Source organism: Engraulis encrasicolus, unplaced genomic scaffold (assembly GCF_034702125.1).
Source record: "Engraulis encrasicolus isolate BLACKSEA-1 unplaced genomic scaffold, IST_EnEncr_1.0 scaffold_47_np1212, whole genome shotgun sequence".
NCBI lineage: Eukaryota > Metazoa > Chordata > Actinopteri > Clupeiformes > Engraulidae > Engraulis > Engraulis encrasicolus.
The window spans coordinates 629,599-649,073 of NW_026945786.1; the positions used below are offsets into that span (position 1 = coordinate 629,599).

Below are 19,475 nucleotides of genomic sequence, written 5' to 3' on the forward strand. Positions count from 1 at the left end.
GCCAGGACACATTTAGCCTATATTTCTAATAAATTAAAGTGATGGTAGGCATGTGCTGGAGATGCATGCTAAGATGTCCTAAAATGGGCCAGAGTGTTATCGATACAAACTTGATCACGCTTACTTCTTTACATGAAATAAGATTTTCTTTTGGCAATTTTGTTTTGTTGAAGCTCAAACCCATAAGCACTGGTAGTATTGGGTCACCCATGAAGTGAAAAAATGTTGCCTGGTCTCTTTTTATCATATAGCATACTTTCAGTTATGGAAAAAGTTTCTGACACCCTGTGGATGATTAGTTGATGGGCATGTGGATGTTATTTTCAGAAAGTACTATTCAATGGCTGACCAGGCATATTAGATCTTGATAGAGACCATAGTGTCTTGGTTGCAAAAATGGCTCAACTTGAGTGTACAGGAGGAGGACACTCAAGTGTTGGAAAACAAGATTAATTAGGACAAGGCAAGAGGTCAAGAGGATACGTAACTCTCAGAATGGCATTTGCAAAAGAAGAATATTACAATTGTCAGCTCACTCACAGAAATGAGAATTTAATGACACTAACTGTTCAATGAAAAGAATGCAAATAGTGCATTCAGAATCCTTCACACATAACATGGCAATTGCACCTATGGTATGTTGTTTTAACATATTATAATATGTGTGAATTATAATTTTCAAACTCTCCATCACTATTATCATAATCAGCCAGGTTGGGCTATTATATCTAGTCCTCCAAAAACCCAGTCATGAAGAGATTCAGTGTTTGCGCTATAGCTGTATAGAAAACATGGTGAATGATAAATGATGAAGTTGAATTTAGGAGCTGTTTGTCATTTGTTGGGTCCTGTGGCTTTCTCCCCATCTTATCAGCATCATTGGTGATTGCTGGTCGCTGGTGCAACAAATTGGAGAATGATAGGGGTAAGTTTCATGAACAGTTTCAATTTCTGAGTAATTAGTTGATTTTAGAACACATGACACTAAGGGCCTCTGGCTCAGTTCCTCTGGTTTTTGAGGGTGTCTTTGAACTTCATACTGAAAACCAGGGGTGTCAAACATACGGCCAGAGGGTTCCATCCGGCCCGGATGTAAAAAAAAAAAAAAAAATTAATGAAATAACCTAAATGCGCAATTACGGCCCTCGGGGCAAAATCGAGACCTGCATAACATTAACCCAATGGTCCCTCTGTTACACTGTATATATGTAGTAAAGTGCACATCACACTTCTATTATAAATAGTGAATTTGTACTGTAACAGGCATTTGATAAAACTCATATATTATAGACCTCATATATAGAGATAAAATGTTAATACTTCTTATTCGTATTGTATTGGTATTGGTTGTAATTAGATAATAAATATAATTGGATTTGTATTGGTTCCTATTAAGCTCAAACTGGAAACGGGATGTTAGAATGCGTGAAAATGCAGGAAATTACATATAAGAAATACAAAAAAAACCCTGACCCCCTGCCAAAATGAACTGTCCCAAATTTAACCCTGTGAAACCTGAACCATGAAAGCAATGAGAGAAAATTATATTTTTTTGGAATTTGCTTCAATATTGGTCCCTTATAAGAAATGTTAAAAAAAAATAAAAAAAATTGTTAAGGTCACTGAGATATTTAATGCATCATATATGATGCATCAGGCTTTAAATGAATGAAAATTCCAATTTCATGACCATTGAAAAATGACTTTTAATGCATTTGCATCTTTTTTTTAATTTAAAAAAGTTGTCAGACAATTTAATTTGAGGATTATCTTTAAATATTTAGTGAGATCCTGCCATTTTTTTAAGCCTATCCTTGTTTTAGCAGGACCATATTTTACATTTCCCACAGCCTGGTTGGGTAATTTTTTAAAATCTATGTAAAAACATAGCTGATCGAATGCTTAACAACCTATTTATGAGTGTAATATAGATCATTATTCATTTTTGATGTGTAATTTGAATATATGGGTCCATTACTACAATTGGACCATTTCTCCATTCACTTCAATGCATTTTTTACGAGATCATAATTTCAACATTTTGCATTACATTTTCAAAATCGCAAGTAAAACGTGTTTCTTAAGGCAATATCTTTGTCTTGAAGTAAAACAACTTGTGTGTTTTGTTAAACGATCGTCGTGGTATGCTTTGTAAGTTTCCCTATGGAGCAAATGCATTGATGGCTGACTTCCTGCCACCGCCAGATGGTGCTTATATGTCTCATCAGTTTTAGCACGATCTCTCTGCAACACGGTGTAAAAATATAAACTCTTCCTTGATTAATTGCACAAAGCAAGTGTTCAAATTAAAGGATGTAGAGTTATATTTCGGAAATTTGTACACAAACCTTTTGCAATTTGTCGATATCTCAGCGTCGGTCAGGGAAACCGCTTCTACTCCATTTTTGCATTTTTCGCCGAGCTGTGATCAACTTGTTGTTGACCGCTGCTCTCTTGTGGCGGTTTCCGCGTACTGCAGGACGTTTGGAAATGACACGCAGGATGTTTTTGAGATGGATTTTTTTTTGTGTCAGCGTGGAGAGGGCTTTGAATTTGATGCATCATAGATGATGCATCCGGCGCGATAGGGTTAATTAATTGACGGTTGGCAATGAAGGTATGAAGTCAAGGAATTTTTGCATAGGATTTTCAGTATTGCATTGCTTTGTACATATTCAACACACTTAAAATGTGATAGTACTGAACACTAATCCTCTGCTTTACGTCTTTTTTTTTTTGCGATGATGTTACTAATGCGGCCCGCTTGAGGTCACATGGGTTGTATGAAAAATGAGTTTGACACCCCTGCTGTAAACCCTTACTGGGAAGTGGCAGTGTGATCATACCTGTGCTTTTGGTGGCTGTAAGACCCTTGCTTCCTCAGACGTTTTGGTGATGTATATTGCCACAACCCTTCTGCATCTAACCTCTTCAATGCAGACTTCAATTTCCCGGCTGCGATGTACCTTTCCATGGTACAATGTACTAAATAATAAGCTGGTTGTCTGAGGGCATGTGGAGGCAATCTCCAAAGGAAATGGCTGTATGAATAGGAAACTGAAGGATACACCAATATCTCCAGCCTTCTTGGGAGCTGATGCTGCCTCATTCCCATTGCAGGTCTCCACTTGCACTAAGTAACCACAAGTGATGCCTTTTCCCTTACCACTGATCTCTGGACTCATGATACAGTATGTCTGAATTTAGTGTCATCTGTAGTCATGCCTTGTTGCACTGCAAGTTGTGAGATTGGTAATGGGCATCTTGAAACTTCAAGCCACATCTTGATGTAAGCTGAAAGTCCTCTTTCCAAGTTACTGTTCAAATGGGGACTTTCTTAAATGGGGGGCACATCACTGAGCTCATGGGGCATGGTGCCAAAGACATCAGCAAGATCCAGGAAGATTACATGGAGGTTCTTTTGCTTTGAGGTGCTTTGCTGTTTGGGTAACACACAGCATGACCTGACACTAAATCCAGACATGCCGCCCTTTGAACAGTATCAATGTGCATGATTGGCCATCCTTTGTGAAATAACACTGAAAAGGAGATTCATTTCCAAAATAGTAAGTGAGGAAATTGTGTTGAACTGGCAGATGTTCATTTGTATCCTTTTCCTTAGAGATCAGGACCCCACCTGCTCTACGCCCCACTTCACACTTCACTCAATGATTTCAATTCATTTTGTGTGCTTCACTCTATTAAACTCTGAGGCAACAATCAATGCAAGGCACTAGTTTCCCTTGAATATCTTTTCTTCCTTGATTAATCATCAAATCCCTGTGAGATTCCTTCTTCCCTCCAGCATGTTTGTGGAGTTATATTCCCGCTGGTTGGTGTTCTCACAAGTCTGTAGTATAGTTATTGTAGACATCTCAGTCACAACACATATGAAATTAAACAGGACTCATCTGATGCCATTTCTGTCTGTATCATGATGTACCTAGTATTATGTGTCTTTGACACTAGAGCAGTCAACGCACCCAACATACCCAGCAAGTCAGATTGTACGGTATGTTTAAAAAAGACACATTTTCAGAAAAAGTAATGGTCTAGTTTAGTTCCAGACAAAATGAAAATACTGTTATGCAGGATCTCCATGTACTGTTCTTGAAACTGATGTGTGTGCAATTGCAATCGCATCTTCCAGTTTTCTCCGTTACACTTTAGACCTACCTTCATTCTGTAATATAGCCTAGTTTGATTTGATTTTCAATGGCTAGATGAGTTTTGAGTCTAAAATAACTGTACTGCATATCAAGCCCATTTGTTTTCCAAAGGTCTACAGTAGCTATATAATGTGCATTGAGAGATCTGTCATCTTACATTGAGCAATACCTGGAAATGCTTTGATTTTCAATGGACGGCTATGAGGTTTGGGTCTAAATAACTCTGTAATGTGTATCAAACTGTCTAATCCAGGGGTGCCCAACCTATTCCAACTCGGGGTCCCCTTGAAATGTTCATACTTCTTCAGGGCTCATCACTGACTGAATAAATAAAACAAAACATACACTACAAACAAATATGATAGAAAATGATTTCAAGTCCCACTTGGAATACAGTAAGGGCCAACCAGTGGGCCCAGGCCTAAAGTTCGAGAATCATTGATCTAGTCCATATACTTTCTAAAGGTCTACATACTCTAGATGTGATATAATATGCATTGGGACAACTCCCAATTTCCTACATTCCTCTACAACACATTTCTGTAATATACTTTGCATTACATTGCAATGCATTGGTTTTCATTCAAATCCATTGGACAATTATGAGTTCTAGGCCTAAAATAGCAACATACCTTATATTCGGCGATCAAACCCATGTATTTTCTGAAAGCACACACTCTCCAGATATGATATAGCAAAAGTTGCAATCCAACCTATCCCCCTGGGGTCTCCCAACTTCCTCTATCCGTACATAAGTTCTGTAAAGTACATTGTACTTTGAAATGCATTGATTTTTAATGGACGGCCATGAGGTGTGGGTATAAAATAACTGTGTAATTTCTATTAAGCTATCCAATCCATTTATTTTCCGAGGTCTACACACTCCAGATGTGATATAATGTGCATTGTGACATCTCCCAACTTCCTACATTCCTCTATACCATAGTTATGTAATGTGTTTGGGATTACATTGAAATGCATTGATTTCCATTGAAATCCATTAGACAGTTATGGGTTTTTGGCCTAAATAGGTGTATAATTTATATTAAACTAGCAAACCCATATATTTTCTGAAAGCCCACACTCTACAGACATGATATAGCAAGTCTTAGGATTTGACCCACTGTGAATAATTTCACATTATCACTTTAACAATTTCACTGTATTACCTTATCAAATTGACCTGAAAGAACACACAGGAAACAGAGGTAGCATTTAAAATCTGCGAGCAGATTTTATTGTTTAACGGCCGGAGGAGTTTCAGCAAAATCCCCTAGTGTATACAGAAAACAAACCTATTTAAAACAGTCCCAGCCCCCCCAGTCCATGACGTCATCTTTCCTATCATGAATATGTAAAAATACATATATGGTCTCGTCTCCCCCTGGTTCCGTGGGCCCTTACTGGCGTCTCTCTGTTGATGGATTAGTTCCTCATAGCCTACAAAAGGTCATAGTTCAGCAAAGTGGTCTGTGAGAGACTGGGAGGGGAGAGATGTCTCTGAGACGTCACATAAATCAATGAGCAAGGGAGAGAGAGAGAGAGAGAGAAAGAATAACAGAATACCAAAAGTATAACCAATAAACTCCTAACGAAAGGTTACACTTTTATCACATTGTATATTTTCAATAATACATGTATAAATTTATTAACACCCACCCTCCTACAGGCTTCTGCATCACCAAACCTTCCATTATATTGCTGAAAAAGTGTATGGCGGATATATTTTGACCTATATAATTCATAGGAAAGTGCATTATCCATCAAAATTGTATATTTTTAAAATCCCTAAGGTGTCTACATGTGATGTAACATCAATACAAATATATCCCATCATCACAGACACTTGCATACGCCTACATCGCGAAATGCACTGAGTGTCATTATAAAAGTGAGTAAAAATATAAGAAAGCTACCACTTCCAGAGGGCTATCATACCAAATAATGTCCCTCATAGCTGGGTCTCTTACCGTCCAAAAAGGGCCTAATCGTTACGTGCTGGATAGAAGCACCAAAATCGGTGTAGACCTTCCTTAGGGTGTTCTCCATCATTTCAGAAGGGGTGCCCCAAATTTCAATGTCATTAAGATAATTTTTATGGGGTAAATCCAAGATGGCTGCCCAAAACGAGCCAATAGTAGTAAAATGCTGTACTGCCTGGACATAATGGTGTTATGGGCCAATCCACCTATTTGTGTGTGATGTATACAAACTGAACTTTGAAAATATGTGCAAAACTTACCATGAAAACAATGTTATATATGTCTTATTTAGATTCAAAAAGAGGAAAATCATAAAAACCATGGTCAGAATGAGATCACTCTACAATTGAGAGCTAATTTCTGGGCAGTTAGCTATTGAACCAACATTCATTAAGAGTTTTTAAAACTTGCAGTGGGTCATATCTATAAAATCCAAAAAGAAAATTGTGGTTAGAAAATGTAGGGGAGAAGAGATAAACCCTTGAACTGGGCCACACATAACTCTCCCAATGTTAGCATGCTAGCATTAGCAGGTTCAGACACTCAGTCTGCTCTTCAGACAAAGATAGATGGCAAACAATAATTTTAATCCCACTTACACATGCGCACACACACACACACAAACTACTTCCTTAGGACCCCCTCAATGATTTAAGCCTAGGAGTCCAACTGAAATATTCATATCAATCAAGTCAATAATACATGTACATATCAAGTGTCAGTGACAGCTTGGATGATTTACTATAGGCCATTACAAAATAAAATGCATGCTGATGTTCAGATATGTATATCTCAGTCCTAAGTGTACAATGGAGTGATAAGGGCATTTATGAATATATCATATATACAGTATATTGACAGATACTTTATATTTTAAAAGAGCAAAATGGTAACATGTCTGTTTTTCATCTACTTTTGGCTTTAATCTAGATGACATATTGGCTACCTAACCACTTAATTTATTGTTTGCTGGTTATTTTTTATTTGTGGGTGTGGTCCTTTATTTAAAAAAACTATGCCTGCCTTCCCTCTCTCACATAGGCTACTAAAATAGTCTTTCAAAAACTTAAAACAACAGCATGTGGAAATCCTATTGGCTTTGGAGGGCTAAAGTCAAAGTAGCCTAAAAGTCATCAAGACTATACTGTACTCTACTGTATTGCACTGTACTGTACTCTACTGTACTGTACTGTACTGTACTGTACTGTAATGTGATATACCGTACTGTACTCTACTGCACCGTGCAGTGTATGCTACTGTACTGTACTGTACTTAACTAGACTGCACCGTACTGTATGCTACTGTACTGTACTGTACTTTACTTTACTATACTGCACCGTACTATATACTACTGTACTGTGCTGCACCGTACTGTATGCTACTGTACCGTACTGTACTGTACTATACTCTACTGTACTTTATTATACTGCACCGTACTGTATGCTACTGTACTGTACTGTACTGCACCGTACTGTATGCTACTGTACTGTACTGTACTGCACCGTACTGTATGCTACTGTACTGTACTGTACTGTAATGCACTGCACTGTACTGTCCTGTACAGTACAACTACATAGAACTGAAACATGTAGAGCATTCTGAGGACATGTACAATATTATGCAAAAGGGTGTAGTGGGAATGAGTTATGTTACTGTTACCACTCAAAATCTTGAAGGTTAAAAAAAGTCTTGTGGCATTTTGTTTGGGGGTGGGGGGGTATGATAGACTATCCTTCCTCCCAGACTATTTGTGTGCCTTGCATATCAAGAAAATGAGTACAGGTAATGATTTACTTTCATATGATAATTGTTTTTCTATATAGATATTTCTCCTATGGGTAAGGGTGGCACAAGACCTACGGTACATGTTGTCCATCAGCTGTCAGTTTTGATAGCAACTTAAGTACTCAATGATTACTGAGCTAACTAATACAACTTTTGGCACAAGTACTAGGTGAGGACTTGTCTGCAAATAAAAAAAAAACAATTTACCTCTGTCTTCTTACTCAACATATACTAAGAAATCATTTCCATTTAATTTAAACTGAAGCCATACTGTGGCCTACATGTAGGCCTATATTGAGTAATCTGTAATGCCATTCTAAAGATGACTGAAATGCTCTCACAATATGCACAATGCCTTGTAAAATATAGAATTAGGTGATCTTATGGGGTTCTTCATACATATGGAAAGGTCCTGTCTTTTTCCCTCTCTCATACAAATAAAATACGTTTATCTGTTATGGAAATTAGAGGATGGAAAACCTGCTACCTAGGGCATCTTGCACTGACACTATCCCATTCAGATCGAGCATTAGGAGCAGTCTATTCTCACCATAGTTTTAGTGTGGGCAATGCTCATTTTAATTCAGACCAAGAATCTTCTCAAATCGTTCACAATGTTACATGCTGTCAAGCACGTAAGCACAGACTCACCCATACTTTCACACTATGTACATTTTGTAGTTTAATCAATCTGGTCAAGCAGACTACCCTTGCTTCATCTCTGCTGAGGACTATATTAACATTTTCGGCTAAGTATAATGCCATGTAATAACAATGTAATGCATTACCAACATGACATATTGTATATGACATGGTAGACAATTTTTTTTTCCAGGGGCACCCCTTCTAGGATGTCTTCAAATCACTCAAGGAACATGTGTACCGAATTATATGCTTCTATCCAGCGCGTAACGATTTCTCGGCTTAGAGCCCCTACTATCTGGCATGGAGGATTACAAAAAACATTGATAGACTTTGCCACCCCAGGTGATACCAACTTCTGCTCCGGCCCAAGGACTACTGTGGGGCCTCTGCATTCTTCTCTCTCTCTCTCTCTCTCTCTCTCTCTCTCTCTCTCTCTCTCTCTCTCTCTCTCTCTCTCTCTCTCTCTCTCTCCACACACACTATTCATCACACCCTGGCCTTTATTTAGATGATGGATCATCAGTGAAGCTGTTGTGAGGCTCCTACAGGTACATGCTGCTCCTGTGGGTCATTCAGCACACACACACACACACACACACACACACACACACACACACACACACACACACACACACACACACACACACACACACACACACACACACACACACACACACATGAACTAAAACACACTCACACGCCTTCATGTTCATCTCACTCTCACAAAAATGTAACACACTCACTCACACACACACGCACGCACGCACGCACGCACGCACGCACGCACACACACACACACACACACACACACACACACACACACACACACACACACACACACACACACACACACACACACACACACAGCATGAAAGTCATTTTAATTGTGAAGAGTAAATGTAAAGTCAGTATGTTGGTCATCATGATAACAGAACACAATACAATAAATGTATTGGCAGGGCCGTTTCACTGTATTTGGGGACCCTCGGCAAAGAGGGACATGAGGGCCCCCTTTTTCTCTTCAAACTGTTGAGGAGGGAGTCCCACAAGATCGATTTTGAGCAGCATGGCTGCATTTTTGGTAGCAGTTTTTTTGGCCATTGAATTTATTTAGATTTTGCGTCTCTCACAAAGTTGTCATCACTGTCATTTGAATACAAGTCCATAACCAAGTATTACCAGGGCCCCCCTTTCAAGTGGGGGCCCTAGGGAACTGCCTAGTTTGCTTGCCTGGTTGTGACTGGCCTGTGTATTGGACTGAACATTTATGTAACATTAGGGCACTTGGGATTTTTGTTTGGTGTAGGGGTCTTGGGGCGTTTTACTCAATGTGTCTCATTTTGCTTTTGTAACTGGTGTCAAAGACTAATGAAGGCCTACATAATGAAGCTGCTTGAGTATGGGGGTGATGTGCTGCCAGGGTCTAGTGCCTGGTCTAGTAACTGGTGTCAAAGATTAATGAAGGCCTACATAATGAAATTATTACTCCAAATCATTACTCCAAAAACGTAACACTTGTGAAGAGTACATTTGAAGCTGGAGAGATTTTTTAATTGTGAATTTTAGAGTGAATGTAAAGTAAGTCTGTTAGTCATGATCATTATAGTACACAGTGCTTCACAGCACACACAATACATTTGTACACGTGTTGGAATGAACATTTATGGATTATAAATATCAGAATGGACATCTATGTAGCATTAGCGTACTTGTGATTTTTGTTTGGTGTAGGGGTCTTGGGATGATGTTTTACTTAACTTGTGTCAATGATTAATGTACATGTGCATAATAAAGTAACTTCTGCATAAATGTTCCACTTGTGAGGAGATTCTTTGCTTGCCCCTACAGGAGAAGGAGGACTCGAACCTGCGACCCTGTAACCTAAACTAAACTCTCATGAATGTGTACAATGTCCATAATAATAATAATAATAATAATAATAATAATAATAATAGTAATAATAATAACTTGGTTTTATATAGCACCTTTCATTAGCACACTTACCGAAGGTCACGTTACAGTAGGGGGGAGAGGATGGAGAAGAGAGGAGGGGTAGAAGTGGGGTTGGGGTGGCAGGGTGGAATCATGTGTTTTTTTATGTAGCCAGTGTGGGGGCTTTGCGGATATGCAGACGTAGACTGTTCCACAGGGCAGCAACACAGAAGGCTCTGTCACCAAATGTCCGTAGCCTGGAACGGGGGATGACAAGCGGGTGTCCCATGGCCAATGTGTAGCTCTCCAGAGGTGAGATTTTATCTAAAACCCCTGAGTGTGATAGAACAGTGGTTTTCAAAGTGGAGACGGGGGACCCCTGGGGGGCCTCGAGGGGATGCCAGGGGGGCCGCGGCAGGTTGGCAGGGAGAAATATATCAAAATAAAATGAATAATTTAATAAATTGAATAGCTTATGAAGCCAACATAAACAAAAATAAGCTTAACACATTCAATACCAGACGTTTTTTGGAATTCAACCGTAGACTACCAGCCAATTTCATCATTTTATGTAATTTTTTGAACACCCACCGAATATTTTGTCTTCAACCCACAGACACATGTCAGGGCTTGTTCGAAAGTCCAAGGACTCAGCTGTCTGTATATTTTCATTGTTATTTTACTTTAAGCGCGCACTGGTTTAGGTAAAAATAGCAATTTTGAACATTCGAACTGAGATAAAGCCTTTTTTGTCACGGGTAATGTCACTTCACTGGCAGTTTTCGTTCTGTAGATAAAAGTAGACGTGCCAAAGTACTCACCCAAAAGTAGGTTACTTCCTGATGTGTTGCATGCTGTTTTTCATTACAACCTTCCATTTACACCTATCCTCATGGCAGCAAAACTCCTAATCCTTCCATATGTTTAGGAATAGGCTAGCTAGCAAGACAAGTATGTTTTGATTCTCCAGCCCAGTACTCGAGACATGACGTGATCAGGAAGTGGTTTGACTGGCTATAATAAAACTCAAATACTGTGTGTAATAAAATGCACAGATGATGAAATATCCAAATAGTGACTTTGTAGACGTTTTGACTTTGTTGGAGTTTTGACTTTGTAGGAGTTTTGATGATCTATGTCAGTTCTGTTCATCACTTTATTACGAAAATCACACAGAATGTGCATTACAGGGCTCTCAAGTCTAACGCACTGAGCGTGTGACACACTCTTCAGGGTGCTTTCACACTCTCACACACCCGTCAATGAAACTCTCCAGAGATCATTTTCCACCTGGCAGATTTGTAGACTTTGCTAAGGGAAGAGATGGACCCCTGCAGACTTTAACAGGCATGACACGTGCAAAGATTAAGCTGGATGCATCAACCTACAGGTGTTGTGCGCCAGCTTGCATAACAATGGTGAGAACTCTTCAAAATATAAAATAAACCCATCCACCCCAACATCGCGATCATAAAATGTTCAGAATAATATCTCCAGTATATTTACACCCCCAGTACATTAAACATTCTCAAACACACTTTAAAACCCAAAACATTAATAAGCATAACCCACTCCCAGCGTGCTCAGTTTCAGGAAGTAACAGGCACATCACTGTTCGTTGAGCCAATCAGAATAATAGATCGCTGTGTTGTTGCGCAGACCTAGTCAAAGAGGGTGGAGTTTCCGCTAGGGTGTCAGCTAAGCGTGCGAACAACTGTCAGATTCGAAACTTTTCTGACTTTCCTGGAGAACGGCACAGCTGTGACAGACGAGGAAATTGGATTGGCCTTCCCAAGACTTCAGACCGGCAGGTAAAAAAATCACGTCACAAAAAATATATGAACTAGACTGTAGTGTTACTCGTGGTGAGTGACCAACATTAAGCCTACACATATCCGTTTCAATTTACTAGTTTAGGAATTAATAGCAAGCTATAAGCTATTAAAAACAGGCTATTCTGGCGATGTTTTAGTGTTTCTTTAGTCCTTTAGTCCGTTAAGTACTTTTTCAGAGTATTTTCCGAGTAGAATGACTTTGGTTTAGTCACCTTAGAGCTGTCATGGACATGTAGGCCTATACTGCCGTGCAATACAAGAACGCAGTAACTCAAAATGGTCGATTTTTTTTTATATCGGAAATGGGTTCTAAACTACCTCATTTGTCTTGTGTCCAAAAATGGTGGTCCAACACCGTCCCGTTTTGGAGAAAACTCATTTTGAAAGTGCAAAAATGACCCAAAAAAAGTTAAACAAAAACGCAGTAAGTCGGCGAGTTACTGCTGCACGTTCCAATGGGACTGGTTTGGGAGTAGACAGTAATACAAGCTAAGAACGCAGTAACTCCTGCAGTAACTCCATTTTGTGGCAGTAATACCAGCCAAGAACGCAGTAACTCTGTTTTTTGTGGCAAAAAGACACATAAATGTTGGTTTTTTTTGTGTGTGTGCATTACATTTCTGTCCTAAACAAGCATTACCAGGAAGTGTCACCACCAATTTACCGGCAACACAGTTGTCGCGCCATATGGAAAACTTTGAAGCCTTTTTTCTCAGTTTGCCGTTTTCAGAGTTACTGCGTTCTAAGATTGTAGGGCAGTATAGGCATACGCTTTTTTCTACACGTTTGTAACAGGCTGTTGTTTATTTAGAATGTCAGGGAAGAAACAGAAGAGCCTTCTTTCCTTCTGGGAAAAGGCTCAGAAACCAAAGGCAGGGGGGCAGATAATATGATGATGAAAGAAATTGCTACTACATCAGTAGAGATGGCAGAGAAGACTTTGGCTGTGTGTTCATATATCTGTATGTCGTCCAGTATTTCACTGGAAATATAATAATTAATGAGAAAATGTCAGTGCCAGCACCCATCTTTTGCATGGGCCTTTGGGTTTCTCAAGCTAACTTGGTTGTTTTGAAAGGCAATATATACAATTATTATTATTGTAGAGGTTTAGTCTTGGTGAGACCGCAAGGAAAGTGCTATTTCTTACGCTGTTACTTCTCCAACTCAAAGTTACTGTTTCCACTGTTAGTGTCCATGTAATTGAAATAAATCCACTCCACAACGTCTTGAAATGATAACGGAAGTTTAGTGTTCTTCTTAATACAGTTGCAAAACGTACATGAACTAACAAAATGTCTCTAATGAAAATAAAAAGGTTTAAAGTCTCTCGGGTAGTTGAAGAGCAACAGGTAAGAAGACTGTTTGCTTCCACGGTTCCTTGCGATCTGAAATGAAAAGCGCGAGAGGCTATGGAAGCCGGCTCGTGAGTCTTAAAGCGACAGTACACATTTTAATCCGAAACAAAAAGTTATCTTATAAACAGGAATTCTTATTCTTTTATCTTTTCAACATAATTTTCATCATTTTAATCATGAAATTAACGTATCTATGAAATTACAAATTCAAATGAAACTATTCATTATCAATTCATGCATTTTTAAGCAATTTCTATTTAGGCCTATTTAACTTAAAGTCCACTTTGGCCGCTACAATTATTATTATTATTATTATTATTATTACTATTATTATTATAACACACACAAAATATTCAACATATTTTAGTTTTCTTTACTAGATGAAATAAATGTCATGGGTCGAAGGTTCGCACATCATAGTCACACTACAAGAAGACTACTCCAGGGTAAAATTTGACTCTCTAGGTGTTATATCCAATGGACTCTCCAATGTCCAATGGAGAGTGTTGAATTTGACTCTGTTAATCCATTGGCTGGTTTGTGCACATCATAGTCACATGACAAGAAGACTACTCCACTTCCTGTGGCAGCAGCAGGAGTCCTCAAGTCACATGATCAGGTGCACAGAGCACTTCACAGTGTTAATTCAACACTGCAGAGAGGAGGACCAAATGAGGAGTTCAGATGCAAAACTCTCTTACTGCATTTGTGATGTGTTTACAAAAACAGGCTGTATTTCTATAAATTCAGTAAACTCCAAAAACAGTCCATCTAATCTTGTTTGGGCTTGACTTGCTGTGGGCCACTTAGTAATAACATTTAATTGGCATTTTGATTGTGATAAATGGGTGAAAATGCTGCTTAACAATGCAATTGTACAATTTCGTATGGCTTTTAGAGGATTTCCATCTGAACTCTTCAAATGCAGTCTATTCAAGGATGTTAACTCTGATAAATATTCAGAGTCGAAGTTAACAGTGAGTTAACAGGAGTGTTTGGTCCTGATCTCTCAGTGTTCAATTTACACTGCCAAATGAACTGTACAGTAGAGCATGACAAAGTTGTTCCTACCTCAAGAAGTACTTCTGTGTCTTTCCGCATGACTGAAATAACTCCTCTAACCAGTTTTACATGTACTGTCTCGTCGTACCTGGTCCTACCTTTACAGATCTTGTAATTGATTAATGTGCCACCTCATATTCACACAGTACCAAGGCATTTTGACAGTGGTGAGAGAGGGCTCTCCATCGATTTGCATTGACTGAAAATCACAGAAGACCAACCCACACAAGATGATGGCTGCTCTTGCCATTTTCCGCTGCTGTCAGCCATTGCCATGGCAACTAGTCTTTTTTTAACCACTCTGCATGTACTGTACATCAATCACAAGTGTGTTATCAGTAGAGCATGAGTGTTGCAAGTGCACTAAAGTTGTTCCTACCTCTCAAAGTGTCTTTTTACACGTGACTCAAAAAACTCGTCCAACAAGTTTTACATGTACTGTGTCATCGGCCTCTTCCAAGGAGGACTAGAAATCTGATTGACTACACCCACATCCATTCTACCTGCTCCTGCCTGTATGCTCCCTCATAACAAATATGATTCTGATTGGCCAATCCCCAACCCCACCCTCCCTGGGCTCCTCCTTAGTGTTCTGAGGAAGTCAGCTGTCACTCTGCTGCTGCTTCTCAGTGTGTACTTGCTGTTCGGAGGAGCTACAAAATGGCATCAGCGTCTTCTCTGGAGGACTCGTTCACCTGTCCAGTCTGTCTGGAGCTGTTGAGGGATCCAGTGACGATTCCCTGTGGACATAACTTCTGCATGAAGTGTATTAAGGGCTGTTGGGATCAGGAGGATGGGAAAGGAGAATACAGCTGTCCCCTGTGCAAACACACCTTCGACGCCAGGCCTGTTCTCCACAAAAATCCTCTAATTGCTGAAATGGTGGAGAAGTTTGGGAAGACCAGCATCCAAGCTGCTGCTCCTGCTCGCTGTTATGCTGGACCTGGAGATGTGGCGTGTGACGTCTGCAACGAGAGAAAACTAAAAGCTGTCAAGTCCTGTCTGGAGTGTGTGATGTCTTTCTGTGACTCTCATTTAAAAACTCACGATGAACTTCACGGTACAAATCACAACAAAATCGATGCCACAGGCCAGCTGCAGGAGAGGATCTGCCCTCGTCATAAGAAGGTTTTTGAAATATTCTGTCGCACCGACCAGAGTTGCATCTGCTATCTGTGTATGGTGGACGATCATAAAGGCCACGACACGATCACAGCTACGGCAGAGTGGAGTCATAAAAAGGTAAGTTGTGGCTTTATGGTAATTTTTATTTCATGGATAGACTTACTTTATCTATGCTCAGCTTCACTAAACGTAATAATGTTGACTATGGAGGAACTTTTCCCCCATTCAAGTAGAGAGTGTTTTTGAGATATAAGGTCCAATGTCTATCCTTCTGTAAACCATTTGCAGGCCAACTTCAGTGTAGCCTCTGACCTGCCATAGGCCCTACAGTATAACGTGTCATTTACAGGTTCAGAGGCAGTTTGGTTCAGGCATAATGTCTATCAAAACATGAAATCATTTTTTAATAGTTAAAATGTTCCCAAAATAATTAGAGGGTAAAACGCCCATCTGCATTCTGACATCGGTATCTGGCATCATCCATGTCCTTTTCAGAGCAATTTTAACAGCAGACGCTTCGTGTGAAGAATTTAAGCTGTTTCATCATCTCAGTCACGCTATCAGGCTCCGTGAAGCATCTCAATATACAAGACTTTGATTGCAAAAAAGAGATACATAAAACCAGCCCGCCCAGGTAGCCAGCGCAGCAGCCCAGTACCCTACCAAGAGCCACAGCAGAGTCAAATTAATCATCTCAGTCACTCTATCTGGCTCTGCAGAACATCTAAATATACAGGACCTGGATTACGAAATTGAGCCCTTCCCAAAACCATCCCTAAACCTAACCTGTCATAATGCAATGATTCTGAGTTGTAAATTTGTGTCCTGACCAAAACTATCCCTAAACCCGAACCTTTTTTCGAACCCTTTTATAACCCTTTTTGTTGATCCTAAAGGGCTCTGCATACTTCACGTGCGCACTTTGGCACGTTTGGCGCGAGAACCATTCATGACGTCATCACTTGCGCCAGACTATTCATACTTCAAAAGCGCCATTAACAGGCTTTCGCTCGCATTTTCGGAAGTGCCCTCTGCTGTTCATGAGAGAAACGGCAGTATCTTTCGCAACTCGCAGCGTGAGTTCTACGGATGTATAAAATAGAAAGCCAAACACAGCTGCTGTAGGGCTACTGAACATCTGACTTGTGACTTACCACATTGAAACATAGATTTTTGTTGTAGCCTACATTGCCAGATCATTCCAAGACCATGTGAGAGCATATAAATAGATCGCCGAACACAACGTGCTTCTGAACAAAGTAAACAATTGTTTCACTGAACAACATTTAAGGGAGAAGATAAAATAACTCTCTAGGACATTTTATTATCCTCAAAATGATGCAGAATCCATTCTGTAGTAGCCTACAGTAGCTGTAGCCTCTCTTCGCAACTCCTGCTTTGTCTGCCTACCTACATGGTCGCTGGTGGCGCACGCCAAGTTACAAAAAATGTGGGGTGCACGAACTCGCGCCACGGCGTGTGACGTCATTTTGGGTCACGTGACGGCGCGAGTGAGGTCGCGAGTGAAGTATGAAGGAGGCTAGCGCCAGTCACGCCAAGTATGAATCCGCCTTAAGTGTGTTATCAGAAGAGCACGACTGTAGCAAGCACACTAAAGTTGTTCCTACCTCTGAAAGTATTTTTTGTGTCTTTCTACACGTGACTCAAATAACTCGTCCAACGAGTTTTACATGTACTGTGTCATCGTCCTCTTCCAAGCAGGAATAGAAACCTGATTGACCACACCCACATTCATTCTACCTGCTCCTGCCTGTATGCTCCCTCATAACAAATATGATTCTGATTGGCCAATCCCCAACCCCACCCTCCCTGGGCTCCTCCTTAGCAGTGATGGTACAAGAAGGAGATAAGTCAGGCTCGTTGTTTTCCGGTATCCCGTTGACGTCAGGTGAACGCCCCTTTAGGAGACCATCCGAGTTTGAGAGTGAATTACGCCTCTAGAGTGCATTTGTGGGATTGAATCCTTGGATGACAGTTCAGATTTCGGATGTCAAAATGCAAATTGACGTGTGTCCTCCTCGACACTTCCACCTTGAAATAAAACAAAGGGGTGAAATAGGTTTGTGTTGTGTGTCTTATTCATTGCACATCATCCAAAGACGGAACACAGGTGTGTTTCACATAGGCTACTATTTAATTATGCCATCGTATATTTTTGGGTAGCAGCAACTGTGTAGATGAGGTAATTAGGCCTAGCAATATTACATAACATTGGTTGCTCTTTCTATCGTAATTTGGCGATAACGTCCAGCATGTTCACAATGTAGGCTAGTCAGCGCAATTCACCGACAAAAGGCTCCCAATTCCGCGCACTTTTCAGGTCACGGTATTTCCGTTACTGTTTATTATTCCTTTATAGGCCAGTGGTGTAGTCTACGTAGAACGCGGGTATACGGAGTATACCCACTTCTAAATTTCAGGGATTTCAGTATACCCACGTAAAATTGATTGATCCATTGTTTTGAATAGCACAAATTTATTCAGTATAGCCACTTCAAAAAATGCTCAAATATACAGTATACCCACCATAAAAAAGTAGACTACACCACTGTTATAGGTCTACTGTTGTGCTGATTTCGCTCACACTTGCAGTCCTGTCTTTACTGCTGCAGGAACTGTGATTAGTTTGGTCGTTGCTGTGGAAATGGTTGAATAATTTTAGTCCTAAAGTTAAATAGGGAAGCGGCCAGGGCGAGTTTGAAGCCAGAATGTCGTCGTGAAATTAAAGTTCCATCTCTTTCCAGCTGCCGTTACGACACCCTTCATTACAATGCTGTCTATGGCCGTTTGACTCGGTTTTAAATGTCATCACCGTTTCAAATTGTAGGCCTAGGTTATAGCCTTGACATCTCTGTAGTAGGCTATTTCATACACATATGGTGTCCCATGTAAAGTGTTACAGACTTCTCGCGAATAGGCCTATTCCGATCACTGCCTAGCCAAAAAAGGGGACAACTAATGTGACACTGACAACTGCAACAGTTACTGCATACAAGCAACTGATATCTACCTGGAGTTGCATAAACAAACCAAAATACGAAAAGTGCATTAAACACCGCACACTGTGTAGGCCTAGGCCCTACTGTTCTCCCCCCCTCTTCAAGGCACGCGTTTCGCCCGGTGCGTCTTCAGGTTCCCGAAGACGCACTGGGATAAGAGCTAATCTGAAGACGCACTGTGCGAAACGCGTTGCTCGCTCAGGGGAAAAAATACAAAAGAAGTATCCAGTGTGCGATGTTTAATGAACTTTTCGTATTGGTCAAGTTTTTCTGCCTTGCACCTGGAAGGGTTGTGCACAATACAAGGACTTCCATGCACAAATAAATAAATACTAGGCCTATATATATGACAGGATATTACAATAAATGTACAATGAAAACAACGTGAATGTCAACTGGGATTACTATAGGGCAGTTACCATGAGCGACGCGTCCCATCCCATCCGTCTCCGCCACGCCTCTTCACAGACTACGAATCCCACCTCAGCCCTTTGGATGGCGGTAATACGCAACCCTTGTCAGCTGCCACCAAACGCAACAGTAAGAGAAGAAGAAGGGGGGA

At 40.2% G+C, this 19,475-nt stretch overlaps 1 protein-coding gene across 1 annotated transcript in view; it reads left to right on the forward strand.

Annotated features, from left to right (window-relative positions):
- Window positions 1-15,428: 15,428 nt before the first annotated feature.
- The window catches only part of LOC134444236 (E3 ubiquitin-protein ligase TRIM47-like), a 30,798-nt gene continuing 26,751 nt past the window's right edge, over window positions 15,429-19,475 (forward strand). Inside the window, exon 1 of the mRNA XM_063193601.1 lies at window positions 15,429-16,010. Coding sequence (XP_063049671.1) covers window positions 15,429-16,010 — 582 coding nt within the window. The remainder of the gene's footprint in view (window positions 16,011-19,475) is intronic.